Consider the following 18,935-nt stretch of genomic DNA (forward strand, 5'->3'; position numbering starts at 1 on the left):
AAAGGCATATGCAGTGAACTCTGGGGAAGCGATATTTCTATAACTAATTAATAGCTAAAAGTCATTTCAAAAAGATTGTTGCCTGGCTGAGTACTAACGTAGGTGCTGGAACTGTCAAAAGCTCTTATAGTCACCCTTCAAGGTTTGTTTAGGTTTCTGTCTTTTTGGAGTTGAGTTCATTTTATGATAAAGAAAATACTGATAATGAATATTGTGAAGGTTTGTTTCCTAGTGGTTATATAACACTCTTCACTGGGCAGCTATCTATAGTGGCAGGGTGTTTACAGAAACCATAAGATCTAAGCACTTCTAAGGAAATTCTTGTTACAAATATTAGCCCCACGAAACTCGAACATACCCTAGTGATAATATATACATGTAGCAGAGCATTTTAAGCAAAAGTGCAAAAAGTAGTTGCATACATCTCTTAGTAATGTTTTGACATAGCAGTATGTTCTGTAGATTTACCTGAAATATTACATACATACATATGTGTGTGTGTATGTGTATATATATATATATATATATATATATAAATGAAAATAATTTTGTATAGTTCATATTTCTGTTCTCACATATCAAACTTGCATATTTTTAAGGATTGTAGTACTGGAGCTGTAGGGGTTTGATATTGATATATATATATAATTAATATGATCATTTATATAAATATAGTCTAGAAGGCCTCAAATGAGATGTCTCCAAGTATAATGGGAGATTGTTCTATGAAAAGCTTGCAATCAAAACAGAAAAGAATGAGAGAGACAGAGGAAGTAATGCCCCCCTTGCTTAACAGGAGATGGCAATTGGACTGAGCAGGAGAAAAAAGAAATAGTTTCTTCAAGTTCATATTACAGTTTGTGCCAGATTCAGGGTTAAAATGGTGATCCCCTAGATCCCTGTCTCGTGGCCAGATATTCTGGCAAAAGATAGTAAATGAACATTATTGTAAAATAGTAGCTATCTCATCTTCCGTTGTAGGTAAAGATGCTTTACGTGATTAAAGTGAATTAGCAAATATATTTTGCAGTTACAATTTTGCTTAGAATTTTTCTCATTTTTGTAAGAACTTATCTTAAGCAGCATTCATGATGTTTATTTTAAAATAATAACTCAATACTTAAAATTCAGTTTAACTGTAATGCAGAAACATTGGGCTTCAGCCTGAAACTGTACACAGAGGAAGCCTTGATGACCTCGCTGTGGTTATCTGGGGTTTTTGAATCTGTAAAACTTAGGCCATAGTATTAATTGTTTGTTGTTATCAGAATGGGGTGTGTTTGAACAGAATTGTCTGTCAGAACGTGAAGGACTCCTGGAAATTTTCAGATTGCGCGTTTTTAGTATTTTACTGCTAAAACTAGTTATAATATTTACAAATAGCACCATTTCTCAATCTGTACAAATTAGAATATAACATCAACTTTTGTGTCTCTGTTTTTCAATCCAAAGATTAAGGATTTTGGAGCAATGCAAAATAGTAAATGTAGCTTTCTGAAGTCAGTATTTCTCTGTTCCCTTCCTCCCCCCACAGTCCCTTGGGGGGGAGGAGAGGAGAGAGTGAAAAGTAAATAGTTTAAAATGGTTTTGCTATAGCAGCTCAAATGCATTAATAGATTATAAATAAAAATGAATTATTTTTCTTTAATTTATCTAATTCAAAGACCATATGGTACATATCTAGAATCACCTAAGTGGTTAATTGCATGTTAAATTCCTTTCCTCTTCTCCAGTGTAAGCAACTGCAAAAATATTTACATTCCCTGCCCTGCCAGATTTATTTATCATTTTATAATAAAAACACAAAAGTGTTATAAATTCAAATCTTAATCTCTTGTTTGACTGACTTTCTCAAATGGCAGTGATGTCTCTGAGTTGGTTTACTTTGCAGTCTCCCACTGCTAACTCAGAAGTGCATGACACTAGAAAAACTCTGAAGAATATTGATGTTAAGCAAGTTAGGGGGGCAGCACAAGATGTGGTTTCTTGAAATTAACTTTCTGTTATTCTAAACAAGATTAGAAACTGCAGCTAACGAAGTGGCTTTAAAAGCCTTCATTGGGCTCTTTTATTATTGTGTAGCTCCAGAGCGATGGTGATGTAATTCTATAAAACCCAGACGAGTACAGCTCAAACTAGAGAAAAATAAGTTGAGCAAACAAGCAGATGCATACCTATTGAGAGGACTGTCACTGCCAGTCAGCGACTGCTCTAGCTGTTCCCCAGAAGTAGCCACTGACATAAGCAGTTTGCAACCTCTTCAATCCAAAGCTCATAAAATTGCTTCTTCAAGTCAGAATGAATGCAGGATGTCTTCAAAACATGATATAAACGTAGGTAACAAATTTATATAATAAGAAAAAAAGAATTTGTGATTTGTTTCCAAATGAAGGAGAGAGGTTTTTAAGCTGTAAAATGTATGTAATAATCCTTTTTTTCATTTTGTAAATTAAACGAGCTGTCTAAATAGAAAAGTGGAAAAATAAATTTTGTTACATGACAATTTGGCCTCCCCAAAATAAGCCCACTCTGGAGCAGAACTTGTGCTTTGGGACCTGGCAGCCCCACAGCACAGACTTCTGCTAGCAATGCTGTTTCTCTAGTTCCAATTACTGGGAGCGTCGGGGAAGAAAAAGCCCTGTCAGGAAGCTTGTCTACCTGCCGCCTCCGTTCTTTTAGGAAAGTGAACACGGAGCAGCTTCACAGAAGGGCATTCCTTCCTGTAGACTGGCATGCTGATTCTGGGAGTCACTGTAAGGAAAGGATGAGACTTAAATTTACTGTACTTGATGACTGGATATTCTTGTTCCATGCTGTGAAAGTTGGTGAGCAGGTACCTTGGAACTGGAGAAAAGTGATACTGAACTTCTGTCTGGGATAGGATGTAGAGGATGTGAAGAAAATGCATGAAAATGCAAAGAGGAGTCAAAGGAAAAAAAAAGTGGGACCAGCTGTCCTCATTGCCAGACAGTATATTTTTTTTTCTTTTACTGAAAACACCTTTTCCTTCCAATACTTTAAAATAATACCTTCACAGTTAGTACAGCAGATCAGGAAATCTGCTAAGCTAAAACGTGTAGTATCCAATCAGATCTACACGATGTAAGGAATTCACCAATTTTCTATGTTGAAAAATGACTTACAGTCCTTGATCTGCAAGTTCCACCTCTGGCTCCGGCTACATGACTGACACAGTGCCACAAAAACATTGCCGGTGCTAACTTTGAACGTGCTTGTTTGCATGGTGGAAGCAGTGTTGTCTTCAAGTTTTGCTACCGCTGGTGATACCATGCTTCTCAGCAGAGGTATACAGCCTGTACAGATTGCTGTGCTAGTGGGGCTGTTCTCTTCTGTCTCCCCTGTCATCTGAGCTTCTTCATGACTAAGGAGTTTTTGACCTGTGTTAATAGCCAGGTTCAAGGGTCTTAGGAGCAATAATGTCAAATTGGTGCCAGACCTTGAGGTTTTCCACCCAGGAGCCCCTGAAGGAGATAAGTTGACTATTCCTCCATTGGATTTCCTCTCAGGATAAGAATTTAATTAAGAAGGGAGGGGGCCACCAAATACCATCTCCATCAAGTATTCTTCCTCATGGAAACTGTTCAACAGCTTGCTCACTGGTATAATTACTGCGGCACACATTTTATAATTAGAAGACTTAAATGACGTAAATACTTTTCTTAATTTAGTGTTGAATCTTTTCAGGTTCTCACTTGTGATTTTTGTCTTAAGAAGCAAAGCAAAATGGAGAAATTTAAATATACTTTGAAATAGCTGATGATTAATGGAGTCTAAGTCAAAACATAGAGTTTTGAAGAGCATTTTGAAAAGTCTGAGTGCTTGTCAGAAATACTTGATTAGTTTTTGCACAACTTTCTGTAGTATTTTTTTTTTCTTTTTTAAAGGACGTAGCAGAATTTTGGAGGATTGATTTTACACAATTAGTGGAATTTCATGGAGCAATGATTACCTGTAATCAAACAAAAACTAGGTTAGTATGTAGTAAGTTACCTAACACTGTTCTGTAGGTATTTTTCTTTCATTTTAGTCTTTTTAGGACCATGTTTAAATTTTTATGTCAGTTGATATTTGTAATAATCTTAACACTTCTAAGTCCAGAATTTAGATCACTGAATTCTAAATTAATGTTTGTTGTCTTCAAAACAGTTCAGTTTCACTGATTCTACTGTACTGGATTTCATTCATTGAAGAATAAGTTTATTTCGTTCATTGAAATAAATGAAATGACTTAACTTCTAAATAAGGGATCAGAATTGTAGTAAATTCTTTTAATTTCTCCTAGAGCAGTAGTCCTACCCCCTCTAAAGATAAACACGATGAATACTTTCTTCTGTCCCCTGACTACTAGTTTGGACAAGACAACTTACTTAGATCACTAAAGTGAAATGAACTGAATCTTATGCTAAGAATGGAGCCTGCAAGTACTTCATTATAATTTCTGAGAAGGTATAATAATACAAATGCATTAGTGAGATATGTTTGTTTGCTATTGGAAAGGATGGAAAGCCATTCATAGAATCATAGAATCAGTAAGATTGGAAGGGACCTCTGGAGATCATCTAGTCCAATCTCACTGCTCAGCAGGGTCACCTAGAGCATGTTAGACAGGGTTGCATCCAGGCGGGCCTTGAAGATCTCCAGAGAAGGAGACTCCACCACCTCTCTGGGCAACCTGTGCCAGGGCTCTGTCACTCACAGTGAAGAAATTCCCCCTCACTTTCAGACAGAATTTCCTGTCACTGCACATGGTATTTTGGAAATTTTCCAGACACGGTTATAAGGGAAGATTGATAATGTTGATGGAAAAAAGGCCCCTTTAATGTAGTGAATCAGGCACACACCTTTATTTCAATCTGTTGTTTTGTGCTGTGTAAAAAAACAGGCACGAACATGACCTGTGGATGGCATATATCATAACCCGTGGGCTATGCTGTAAAATGTACTGTTTTATAAACTCCTGGCATTGGTTCATGGAACTTTTTAAAGCAGGTGATTACTCAGAGTCTTCATTAACTTTCTAGCTGCTTACCAAAAAGATGTTTATTCAGGAGAGTGCCCTAGTTGAACATGTCTAGCCTCTACCCTTTCCAAAGGGGAAAATGATACATCACATTTTTTTTTCTGGATATGGAAAGATCAGTCAGTGTTGGAAATAACACAGTTAAGAAATCAAAAAATTTGGATCTATAGGTAGTTTTATTAAAATAGAATTTTATACTGAAAGGCAAACTGTTTAGTTTGAAATAGTTATAATGATGGAGGGGCATTATGTATATATTTATTATAGAACTTCTTATGGGACTGTTAGCCTATATATGCTTGGCCTTGTTTTCTTCTGTACAAAGTAGGAACACCTTTTTAATGGAAGAAGGGAACTTCTTGTGAATTAGGGTGATACATCTTAATGTTTAAATATTTGTTTACAGGGAGCAAACTCCAGTTTTGCAAAGTAATTGCTAGAACAGCATAGAGTTGAAAAATGTGCTTGGGTAATGTTGAAATATTGAAGATACTGGATGAAGGGAATAGGCATTCCTGATCAGCAACTTGGTGCAAGAGCTGAGAAAAAAGCGAGAACAGGGAATTATGAGATGGTAATTATTCATATTCTAGAGTGGGAAATATCTATCCTATTAAAAAAACCACATTTTAAACTCTGATATATGCTTCAAACCTCACTAGAGAATAGCAGAGTTCGTAATCAATTTCCTCAGTTGTTGTTTGCAGCATGAATAAAATCTCAATTGCATGATGCCTTTAAGGATGACAGTTACCTCACCTAAGCTAACTAAAGTAGGTTCCTTTTGTAATCCAATGAAGAAAGAGGGAATCATCTATATCTTATATGTCTTAGGCGCCTGTTTTAAGATATGTTGACTCATCCTGTTTCATCTCATTTATTGATACCATCCCATTCCCAATGACTTTTTCTGTTTTCAACCTCATCATATGTGAGGGCCTATTTAAATGCAGGAAGGGATGGACTAACATCTTTGCTTGGTCTGTATCCTTTCTATTTTTCTTTTGAAAGGAAGAGATTTGGAGATTCTTAGTTATATTAGCAAAGGCAAGATCAAACAAATATCTCTTACATTTGGACAAAGAATACTGAAGCCTGTTTTAGGTACACACTCTGAAATAAGTGGAACTGACTGCTAAGAAGCTGTTCTCTTTGCTTAGTTGTGATAGTTTCAATAAACCTGATGAATAGAATAGTCAATCATCTTGGAGTTCTTTCAGGTGCAGACCATTGAATACCACAGAATGTATTCTGTGGATGTTCTTCTTACGAATCTTACGGCAAGATTATTTGACATTGGCAATATAATCTGGGCTGTTGAGGAAGATGCCCTATCCTAGTTACAGTTTATATGCTGCATTAAAAGTGTTTCTGTCTTGTGAGGGAGGTTGAAATAGTCTTCCATATGCCAAGCTCAGAGAAAGGGTTTTTCCTTGTAGCAGAAAAAGCAACTTGGTGTTTCAGGAAACTGATATTTGGAAATTATTTACATTTCTGGGTATATGAAACCAGTTCATCAATAAAGCTTTCCCCATTCCTGAGATTTGGATGTTCAAGTTGAAATGTTTAATCCTCAGTTTGAAAATTACTATAGAAGAAAATAAAAGCTGACATTTTTTTCCTCAGTCTTCTAAAAATACAGGCTCTCTGATCTATTTCAAAATGTGTTTTTGGTTGAGTGTTTATGGTTATAATTAAGGGACTAGTTAGAAAAATTATAGATGTTACATGTAAATGCAGCAACCATAGAGCAAGGGGGAGAATCTGTGTCCAAGCTGAATGTTATTGAGAACTTGCATTATAATGAAATATGGTACAATAGAGGTTGCTTTAACGAAAAAAAAAAAAATCATTCTTAAGTATTTGCATCATACCACAAGGCCCACAACAAAATTGAAAATCGGTAAAATTTTTTCATCTTTGCTGCCTAGAAGTTAAGTTTCTTCTTTAAGCTGGGAGTCTAGGCTCCCAGTAAAGTCTAGACTGGTCACCCATATAGAATGATTCTGTTCCATCTATCTTGGATACCTCTCTTAGGGTGGAAGTAACCTTTCTTTTAAAAATAGCTTTTGTGGGGATGAATTATAGCTAACCTTGAGAACTTTATTTTGGTAGGCTTTGCTCAGAAAACAGCTAACAGCTTTGTTTCTTATCACCTATTCACACTAATCTGGGTAATAAATAACTATTCTCTACCTCAAATAAGGTATAAAGGCTGATTAAAAGCCATGTACTTTCTTTTACCACTATGATACTTTTGGTTGGTCAATTTGTTTAACATATGCGTATGACTTTGACTTACCTAATGGAGAATAAGATGATGATCAGCACTTTCTCAAATGAAGAAACTTAGTTTATTTCAACTGTCAAAAATCAGGAGAATATTACTTAGTGTATAAAGAAAATAGAGTCAAAGATAAATAGTTGTGGAAAACTGCTAATACCCTCTCACTTTTCTATTTGGCTGCTTCTGAGTTTCAGCCATTAGGTTTAAGATAAGTAAACAAACATCTTTACAGCCCATGGATTTAAGTTTAAAACATCTGCTAAGCTACTTTACTGTCTGTCTTCCGGTTCTGCTTTAAATTCTCTTCTGCAGTACCTACAAAAATCTTGACAACAGTCATATTACTAGAATATTAAGATCTTTGACTTCAGATAGGACATACGAGACACGACTCCTCTCTTGTTTCTGCAGAGAGCCAAAAGGGCAGAGTAAGTTTCTCGCTCTTTCTTCTGTAGATTCATCCACCTTCAATTCAAATCATAAATATAAATCTACAGGGAGCTGATACATTTTCAGTTTAGATCTGCTCCCCTTTCCATGTTCCAGCAGAGAGGTTGTGGAAAATCTTCATCCTTACAGTTGCTGATAATTTGACCGGACAGAGTCCTGCAACTCTTCTTTGAGTGTGGGTTGGACCAAATAATCTTCAGAGGTCCCTTCCAACCTAAATTACTCTGTTACTGTCAGAGAAGAAAAAAGGTATTTCATCTCTGTTGAAAGTAAGGTTTATATTTCCAATTTTCACTGCTAAGGAAAGAGAAAAAAACAATCAACACCAAACAGCATTCAAAAAGGAATCCACCAGCACTGGAATGAGTCATAAAGCCAAGTAACAATTCATAAATGAAAAACAATATAGTTACAGATGGTAATTGCTATGTATATAAATTTAAAAATGTGCAAACAAATCTATGAACAATGACATTGCATGTGGATGTAATTCATCTATCTCTGAGTCTTTGGCATATGGGAAGCTGTATTTTATATAGCATCAAGTACAAGTCTCTATTATCATTTTGTTTGTGGGAACCATTTATAGACTGAACTTTTACAGGTGTGACACTGCAATTATCCACATCGAAAAATATAAAATGTGGTGTTACTTGTAATAAGTTAATTGTGGCTTTCTTTCAACACAAACAGAACAATATAGCTATTATTAAATATGACTACATTTTTTACTGCTTGACTTTCTCTCCTTTTGAACTTGTTTATTTGTATTTTCAATTAGCAGCATGTTTCATGTACAGTATTTAGTTGGAATAATACATCTTATAATAAAGATGTGTTCATTCTGGAATTTCTGGATTTGGGGGGGGGGTGGGTTTTAATCATTTCTTATGAATAACATCAGATTTCTTCCATCATACTTAAGAAAATGCAGAACATTTTGAAGAACTTGAAAGATATGACTTCTGTTCTGGTTTTTGTTTGTTTTCTCCTCATAGGCCTGGCAGCTGAGATTCAGCCATCTTGTGGGCTATGGTGCAAAATACTACTCCTACCTCATGTCTAGGGCTGTTGCCTCTATGGTGTGGAAACAGTGTTTTGCTCAGGACCCATTCGATAGGTAAAAGTAGACAATAAATTGAGTAGAATGAAATGGTATGTGACTTGCTTCTGGAAAGCAGGAAATATGTTATACCTGGGGCAATGTAATTTTTTGGGGGTATTAATGACATAATTATTCTTTAAACTACTTTGTTGATTTTAAGAGTATAACAAAACAGAATATAACCACAGATATAAAGTGGACTTTGGGACATTCTCATTGGTGCAGAGAATTCATCTCAGTGTTTTAAATACAGGCGTGCCAGTTGGGAGGCAATGAATTCCATGTTTAGATGTAATTAAGGAGCTTGATTTTCAGAGGTGCATAATTATTTGTAATTTTCTATTGAAATCAAAAGCAACTGCAGGTATTAAACAAGCTTCATGTCACCAGCTTCAAAGCTACATATAAGTATTTTACGCATTTTGCAATGTGAAATTAGAAAGTAAATTGTGAGATCAAAAATTGAAACTGTTCTTATACTTTATCTAAGTATTCTGAACACTGTAACAGAGTAGCCTTTCCGCTTGGAGCATTAAAGGCTAAAATGCTGTTTGTAATTTAACTTCTATAAATACCAAAACATACATATAAAATTAATCCAGTTCAGTTAATCATAGTATAATTTTGAATGTCATCTGAATTTGAGGAGTTGACATGGGATTAAGGAAGTCATTGTTTCAGGGTGGAAGGTTTCATTCCGTCTCTGCCTCTGAGTTCTGTAGAGAGCCTAGAAGCAAACGACTGAAAGTTGAACAGATTGTGCTTACAGTTGACTCTAACATCTGTGTTTCTTCAGGGCAATGGGTGAGCGTTATCGTAGAGAAATGCTGGCACACGGCGGTGGAAAAGAGCCCATACTTATGGTTCAAGGTAGAAAAAAAATTAGGACTGTTTTATTCCCTTAGTCTACCAAAAGATAATCTAACTATATTTTCCAATTCAGCCTTTTTAATTTAATCGTGGTTTTCTTAGGATTTATAAAAGAAATCATGTTGATTTATTTATTCGAATGGACTGGTTCACAGCTTTGTTTCATATGTTAGTAAAATTCCTACTGATATGTGGAATGAAACAGACACAAATAGTTGGAGTAAAGTGTTGGAAAGGGTTGTGTTGCAAAGCAGTCTAGACAATTCAAAAGACTGTCACATATTTGAAGGAGGATAGATGACACCAACATAGATACAAAAAAAAAGTAACTTACACATACATGAAATTCGTAATAGATGTAATTATTTTCCATACAAGATTTTGAAACATGTTTGGACATATCATTTTGACGTCATAGCTTGGGTTGTATTAGTACTTCGAACATGCATTCTGATGAAATGGAAGCCTGAAGATTCTAAAAAGAAACATCGTTCATTATTCCTCTTAATACCATATTTATGTTTGAATTTGGAAAATAACTTTTTTTTAATCACTCATAGCAATAAAAAGTACTATTCCTCATGTATTTAAAAAGTATGTCAGGAGAATGAAGCAAGTTTGAGAAACGGTAGACTTTTATCTCAAATCTGTTGATACGATCAGAATAAAGACTTTTCTCTGTAATATTGCAGTATTAAAACAGAACAAGTTTGCATTAGTATCACTATTCCATACCCAAGCACTTGATACGTGCTTCATATGACAGAGCATCTTTCAACTCACTCTGAAATTCTTGTTAATATGTTAGTATTAATTAATTGGCCTCTAATCACTACAATTTGGGATATTGGAAGTTGTGTTTTTCTTACACAGATAAGTAGAACTGTGGTGATGTGTTTGTATTCCATCATGAGCTCACCACGCTTCCATAACTAGAACATTCAGTTCTTTAACCCATCAGTTTATATATGAGGCCATCTGCTCTGCCTAGAATCATCCTAGTGACTAGATGGTCATACAGTAGCAAGGTTAGCCTATTTATATGTCTGATATATAGGTCAACTTTTCCTTCAGCATGATTTTTCAACTTTTAAACTTACCTTTTTGTTTACCACTCTTGAAGAAACTGTATTTGTAACCTAATTTCAAAACCAACAGCCCAAGACTATGCTTTTTCCCTTACCTTTACAAGCAAATCCAATTATTCTGTAAGTACATATGGTAGAGGAAGAAGGATTGTTTTTAAACATCAGTTATGTTCATCATCTCTTTTATTTCTGGGATTTATATTTAATTTCACTGAGCACTGAGTCTTACTGGAATGTCCAAGAGATCATGCTGAAGCCACAGACTGAGTGTTCACCTGAATCAAATATTGTTTGAATAATACTGGCAAAATTCATCTGTGGGTAGACTTCACTTTTATATTCTGAATTTCTTTAATATGACTTCTAAAAAGTATTAAAGATCATACAAATTAATAGAAAAATGCTTTTCTTAATCAGCAGAGTCCTTGTCTGTGTGTATTGTGACTTTTACTTGTAGACAGTGCAAAACTTCATACAAGCATACTGGAATGATTGTCTGTGAAAAGTGAAATTTAGATGACTCAGATCTCTGACATTTAATAATTACGTTGCTTGTTTTGGATTATTTGGGATTAAATCATTGACCATATGTAATATAAAAGCTTATTATATGTTTATACTTTATTACTCCTTGTTTATTACAAAAATTGAGAAGTTAAGCAGAAAAGAAAGAGCAGCTATTCCTTTTTTAATTTTTTAGGTTACTGATTTGCTCAGCTTCTCATTTCGCTTGCTTTATTTTTCCTTCTTCACTAAGGATATTCCAAAATACCTGAATTTCATTCATTGTTTGTTTTCATCAGCTGCAAAGCCATGCTGCCATAGCAAATTAGCAAACAGATTTCTGTTTATAGACAGATTCCACCAGACTTTAAAGCTTGTTGATTTTGCTCTTCTTCAGGGAAAAAGCCTATAGAGTTTGTGGTAGTAAGTGCCCTATTTCAAAAACCTTACATTTGATAGACCATTATTTCAGGAATTTTCTTTATAAAGAAATGTGCTTGTACAAGTCTGATTTCTGGATACACTTATTTAGCCTCATCCTTCAAGAGCCTTATCCTTCCATATCTTATAGTGAAGTTAGCCACATTCACTGACTGTTTGATAAAAGATAACTTCACAAGTACATTTCACTTACTCAGTTTCTTTGTTATGATTTTCTTCTCAGAAACTATCTATTGTCTTTCTTTTGTGTTTGGATATGACCCTTGCTTTTCATGTTGCTCCCACACAATTCCATAGATTTATTGATTAGGAAGGATAAAGGACCTGACCTGCCTTCCAGTGGAGTCAGTGACAAGATTCCTGCTTGGACTAGTCTTTGACTAGGAAACACAGTATGCTTTTCTTTTCTTTTCTTTTCTTTTCTTTTCTTTTCTTTTCTTTTTTTTTTTTTTTTTTTTGTTTGGACTTGATCCTCTTAGCTTTTGTTTCTGTTTTAAAAAACACAAAGACTTTATGACATCTTTTTAAACAATTTTGGAAGTGACCTATTTTATCTTACCCCTTTGATAATCTGCAAAATTCAAAAATAGTCACAAATCAGAGTAGCAATAAAATAATGAATGGATAGTGCTTGGTCCAAGAGGCTTCCATTTGTTGTGTCTAAAAGAGAGAAAATAGTTTGAGATGAACTTGATTTCTCTGTCATTGTGGGATGACCACATGACTCTTTAAGACTATCTCCTCTTCAGCAATACATGGAGCTAGGGATTCCAGCCCCCTTTAACAGCAGGTGACCCAAGTGTCCCTTGATGGTCCAGCTGTGCGTGACGTAGCTGGTTTCAGGTCAGAACAAGATCCAGGTGTGTACTGTCCCTCCCCTTTGGAAGTCCTAGACTGGAAGGAAACCCAGATGTGCAGGCAAGAAGTGAGCTGCAGTGTACCCAGGTTGGATGATCTGGGGTCTCAGAGCATGCAACACATCCTGGAGCACACTTGTCCCACAGTTTTGATACATTCACAATGCCCCTCGGGTCTCTGAAGATTTCCCTCTAGGTAAGAGATTGCAGAAAGCACATGTGCAAAATGCATGTGCAGCTGAGTTCTTCATTCATTAATGCTGCATTATATTGCCGATGGTCATATTCAGTTGTGTGCATTCACAGTAATCCAGTCAACTGGGTATGTAAACAGGCATGCATTTGCTTAAATGCAGTTTGAAATTTTGTTTTTCCCTGCCTAATGTACTTGGTGGAATAATTCTGATGTGAAGAAGCTGTAAGGATATTCAGATAATGATTTTATGTCTCTTTGAAAGCATAAGAAATATGCATAAATCCTAAAAGGTGATGTGAATGGCAACATAAGTTAACTCAAACTACATGAACCCCAAATAATTAGTGTTCCAAAGGGGCAGAGGCCAAATTTTGCCACAGGCTTTATTCTTCTCTCATTTTCCAGTGATTGTAGGTTACAGCTAACCATCTCTCAAAAGGGTGTGGTTAACCACAGTGCTGTAATGTGAGAGAAAACTTCAAAGCAGAAAAGATAAGCTATGCAGTTGCCTTGGGCTTGGGAGAGACTGATCTGAAAGAGTTGAGCTGAATGTATAAAATACACTCCTAGATTTTAAAACTGCAACCATCAAACCTTGTGGACATCTTACTAAATCATTTAGACTGAAGTGCTTAGTGCATACTGATCCTACCTCGATATATTTTAATGGATTTTAAAAGAAACATGACCATTCTTAACATATCTGGTTATTAATAGGTTAAAATATGGAAATACCATTGTTCTCTTTCGGAGACATGTACTCTAAAATCTGTAGTTATTTGTTTTGTAACAACATGATCTTTTTACTACAGTAATTCTTCAGTGATTACCGCAAGCAGTTACTCTTCATTCTTCTCTTTCAAAAGCAACATCTGCTAGTGTCTGCTTTTGATAGTATTGATGAGAAAATAACAATGCAATAGACCACTAATGCAAGAAATCTGAAATATGTAGTATCAAAACTTGGAACTATTGGTTAGGGGGCCATTTGACATTACTATTGCAAGAAAGATTTTGAATTCTCCAGCATATTTGAAACAAATCGTATGGAATCTAAGTGAATGCAATTTGTAGTAAGTTTTGAGTGAGATTTGGTAAGACTTTATTTGACGACACTAAAATCAATCCAAGTGTATTGTAGTTATTTATGTTTCTTTTATTCATTTTGTAATATCCAGGGATTGAGTTTCTTTATTATGATTTGCCTTTTTTATTCAAGGGGGAAATTAAATCTCATTAAAGGTAAGCCTGGGATCAGTCTGTTCTCTTCTTCCCACCCACAAATTAATCATTGTACTGTTAGCTTTGCTTCTTTTGCAGCACATTGATAGTCATGCTTTTAAGAATTGTCCACAGGAAAATAAAATCTAGTGTCAAAAGAATTAAACAAACATCTTCTGGGCAGGCTGATTTTTATAAACTCAATACTGGAAGGATTTTTTATATTTTGGGGTTCAGAGTTTTGCTTTTTTTTTTTTTTTTCTGTCATGGCTATTTTTATACTTTAATGAAAAACACAGTCTTGACAGCAATATAGTCATCCCTTCCTGTTGATACTTGATAGAAAAGGGGATATTGGCTTTAGAGAAATGGTTCTTTATAAAGCCACCTCTTTATAGATTGAGAGGAAGAGATCATTTCACCTAACTTTGTTTATACCTGAGCTAGTCATCCAGATTTCCTTTCTGAGCTACTGGGAAAAACAAGCAGTTCTTAGGCAGGCACAGTTCATCCCATTGTAAAGTAAACCTCTGAAATTGGTCATGTGAGTAGTGCTCATAAAGCTCTTCCTTCTGTTCAGTGTCTAGAAACAGAGCCAGTTAGTTCAGATATAAATGTCTGTTGTGAAGGACTAAGGAAGGGCAAAATGAATTGCACTGGTGGGACTGGGCTGCTTCATCTCAATCAAAAAACAAAGCTCCAGTAGCCATGCCTGACAGTACATGTTCCAGAGGGCTGCCACCACTGTCACCAGTGTCTTAAAGAGTTGTTTGCAGTTCTAGGAAAACTGCAGAAAAATAATATGGCTTTAAACTGTTTGTCTGAGGGAAATACTCCAAGGCTGTTACAGAGCAAATATACCTGTCCTCCAGGCAACAGGTCATGGATCTTTGGGGAAGGTGGATTAGTAGGTGGTATCAGGATGCGTGTGTTTCTCAGCCCTGTGTACAGTATGCCATTTTTCACTGTGAGTTAGAAGTAATTCAACTCCAATTTTACTAAAATTAGAGTATATGACAAGTTTACCAAGTAGTTAAAATATTCTGTTCTCTTTCATTTTGAAAATAACCTAATGCTTCACTTAACAGCATTTCAGTCAACCTATATATATGTATATGTATGTATATAATATATACTATGAGGTTTGTTTTCCTTTAGTGCTCAATATTAGTCGACTGTGTCAAGGCAGTTTGTGTTGACATTTGGAACATGTATTTAACTCAGATGAAAATGTTATTATCTGAGGTCTTAGTGGGAAACTCTTCTAGTTGCTCACACAATATTACCTACAGAGATGCTATGGTTCTTGGGGTTTTTTAATTGTGTTATAGTAAAAGATTCTATTTGTTAGAAGAGTGCAATTATGATTTTCACTGAAAGCAAATATTGTTGAGGATGTGAAAGAATATACAATTATGTACAGTAGGTGTGCCTATTAGAAAGGGTAGAACAAGGTTATATTTACATTGGCCGTTGTCAGAAAGAACAGATCACTTCAAAGAAGTACAGTGATTAAATTTTACATTATTTGGCAGCTGTACATTTTTTTTTCCTCATACAAGCAATGCACTAAATCTCTCTGTATATAATCATGAAAATATTAGTAACAGTGAAAAGACCAATGTAATGTTCAGTGCAAAGAAATATCTGAAAATAATGTCCAGGGTATAGGCTCATGGTTTCTAGAAAAGTTGTGTTTTGGGGGAGGAAGGTGTGAAACTTGATTGGCCCCCTTATGGAAGCATGTGACAAAATACCTGAGCCTGATTCTTAATTATTTTAATTTCCCTGGCTGTTATTATGTAACTGTATGATATAGCTAACATATGTAGAAATTATAGTTCTTAATAAAAGGTTAATCCTTGTTCTTTAAAAAACAACAACAAACCTAAAGCTGTCATGTACAGAAAACCCACTTGTTTGGGTTTTTTTAAATATGTAGCTTTTTGAGACAGTATGTTGGTTTCTTCTGGCTGCAATGTGTTGTTTTATCTGGCTCTCTGAGGCCTGAGATTCAGCAGATAAGGATTTAAATCCTTGCTCAATCACTGATTTTTTTCAGTCATTTGGAAATAACTGAGTCTGGTTTGTGTCTTGGTTACATTACTTTAAAATGGACATAATTTCCAGCCTAAGCAAGATTGTTAGGCTAAAGACTTTCAAGCTGATAATATTCTTGCTAAGAGTCTATTGTCTTGTTTTTTTGTAGGTATGCTTCAGAAATCACCTTCAGTTGAAGATTTTGTGGATGCGCTTGTTTCAGACTTAGACCAAGACTTTGAAGCATTTATCATGGACTCATAAAAATGTGGAACTGAATGTTTTTATGGAGGATTGCGTACATCTTAATAATTGCAGATGCAATGTTGTTGTCACTGGTTTTGCTTCTTGGTGAACACTTGTAAATGTTTGAGTATTCATGGTGATAGAATAGTAATAAAAATTTTCAGTGGAACACCTGGTTTCATTATGAAGAATGATGGCTTTCAGTTTCACATGGACTTAAGCACAGAATGTGAGAGAACAAGTATTCTGGCATGTGCTATTTAAAATTTTGATCTTGTAGAAGCGGGCAGCTAAGCAGGAATCAAACTCATCTTCAAAGTGGATGAAATGATAGGAATGGTCTTTCATTATGTATTTACTGAATTCAGAATTAGTACATAACTGTCAAGCATCATGACCATGAATTGTTTGCACAGTCCATTCTTACATGCTGTACGTGAATATTTTATTAAATATGTTTAACTGTTTCTTGCAGGAGTTATAGTTTCAGAAAAGCAGATCGCATTTGCTATAGAGAAGGGAAAATAAAAGGTAGACATGGAAAAGTAGGAATAGTATGTGAGATAAAGAGAAAAAGATGAATGGGAGAAGAAAAACAGTATTCATACAGATATGTGGAGGATAACAAAAAGAAATACCTTGCAGTGTGAAAAAGGCAAAGAGGTGAACCAGGTTCCCCATATAATTTTTCTAATGGAAATTAGTCATGCTTTTGTAGCTGTGATGATCCAGTGTGTGGGTATATGTGCGGGAAAGTTTGTAAGTAAAGATAGTACTTTTTGTTAGAGAAAGCTTGTGAGCAGGTTTTCAGATTTGGAGAAGAGATATCAAACTTTAAAGCTAAATGTAAAAGATGGACCATTCATCATGTCAGGAGCACAGAAAGAATTTGAATTATTTTTTTAAATATCCAGCAGAGTTAGAATTTTGGCTCCTAGGCTCATCTTTTGCAGATCCTCCTTTGAGGATCAGTAGTCATATATCAGGAGTAGAGCCTTTGTTTTGTGAGAAGTATTCTCCCGTTGTTAACGGGGTGCTTTTGTCCTTCTATCTGTTATCTGGGTGTGTTTGTTGTATTATGTAGTGGTTGTTTAGTTTTCTCTGCGTTTCCATAAGAGCATTGGTGCGCTGAGTGAAGGATATTATGTTTTGGTGAATACAGGCTTGCAGGCGTTTTGATGGCTCTGTTGCAGAGAACAATTTCTGTGGAAATAAGTTGGCAAAATTTACAGTTTAGGTACAGCCCGAGTCTGTTACCCACATCTTTATTCACAGCAAGCTTCCTTTCCGTGATGAGTGAAGGGGTGTTGAGGAGCTGATTAAGGTACATAAGTATAGAAGGGCAAGTTCAGGGGGAAAAGAAGTCATTCAGAACAAGGATGTCCTTCCAGAAACAGTTTAAGTTTGCAAGCATAGTGGATGATAACCAAAGAAGATACTATCAATGAGAGTTTCTTTTTATGTTGAATTATGAAATGCTATGTGAACTTGAGGGCACTTGAGTGTTCATTTAAAAAAAAATTGATCGTTTTTTCCCTAGGGAAATGGCCTCCTCTGTTAAAGGTCTTCCATAGGTTGTTGCAGTAAGTGTCCTGCTCAAAGTAAGTGTGGTAAAAGAACCAACAGACAGAAGAGAAGGCTGAGAAATGAAGGAAAGTAGCTGGAAGAGAAGCAAAAGTGAAGACTCTTGACCAAAAGAAAGTAGATGTTTGGGAAGTGATAAATAAGGGTGAGAGTTGATGGAGTGGGATAACAGACAGCTATATGAAGGATAATTGCAAAAAGAAGAGCCATGACTTTATTTTCATTTTCTGGATAGTAACTTGTTTTTTTAACAGGACTTGTGCTCTCAGGTATTATTTGATATTTTACTCTACCTTCTCACTTTGTTTATGCAGGATAAGTGTTTGGGGAATTTGTCTTGTATGAATAGTACTTCTAGAACTGATTTGAGCTGTTTTTCAGATATGAAATATCTTTCACTGGACAATAACAGGCATGTTTTCAGGCATGTAGCACAAGTAGGTTTCTCTGTTCTTATATTTGACATTCTGTATCTACAGTTGATCACTAAGAAGAAAGAAATGATGGTTTCACTTAACAAACTAGCAGGTATTTTGTTACAAGATAAGTGATAAAAAAAACTAAACTGATTTAAATTTAGGTGTAAGTGAAAAAATATTGTGAACATAGAAAGTTCTCAAAAAGATACAGTAACTCATGAGGATAAATTTAACAACCCCTGATAGAATAATGGAAATGTATGTTAAAAGGAATTAAAGGATGTTGGCGAGGGAGGTCATTGTTCTTTCTTGCATATTTTCTGTACTGAAACAAACTGCCAATAATCTGGAGTTGGCACATGTTGAAAGATTCACTATGACAAAAAGAGCTTAGCAAAAGCAAATTCTTATTCTGACATGGGCCTTGGAGCGTTACTGTAAAGAAAATAAAGCATCATAATTGGTGGAATAACGAGAATATTTAAACTTGAGATCTCCCCTAGATTTTACTTTGAAAGAAATTGAAGTGACATTCATAGAATCATGAAATCACAGAATCAGTAAGGTTGGAAGGGACCTCTGGAGA

General features: G+C 35.3%; 1 protein-coding gene across 1 annotated transcript in view; it reads left to right on the plus strand.

Moving 5' to 3' along the window:
• Nucleotides 1-16,515, plus strand: part of MIPEP (mitochondrial intermediate peptidase) — a 73,372-nt gene extending 56,857 nt beyond the window's left edge. The window contains exons 17-19 of the mRNA XM_062567195.1: nt 8,777-8,898; nt 9,680-9,753; nt 16,270-16,515. Coding sequence (XP_062423179.1) covers nt 8,777-8,898; nt 9,680-9,753; nt 16,270-16,364 — 291 coding nt within the window. The 3' untranslated portion in view covers nt 16,365-16,515. The remainder of the gene's footprint in view (nt 1-8,776; nt 8,899-9,679; nt 9,754-16,269) is intronic.
• Nucleotides 16,516-18,935: the final 2,420 nt, after the last annotated feature.

The sequence above is a fragment of the Rhea pennata genome, chromosome 1 (genome assembly GCF_028389875.1).
Source record: "Rhea pennata isolate bPtePen1 chromosome 1, bPtePen1.pri, whole genome shotgun sequence".
Taxonomy (NCBI): domain Eukaryota; kingdom Metazoa; phylum Chordata; class Aves; order Rheiformes; family Rheidae; genus Rhea; species Rhea pennata.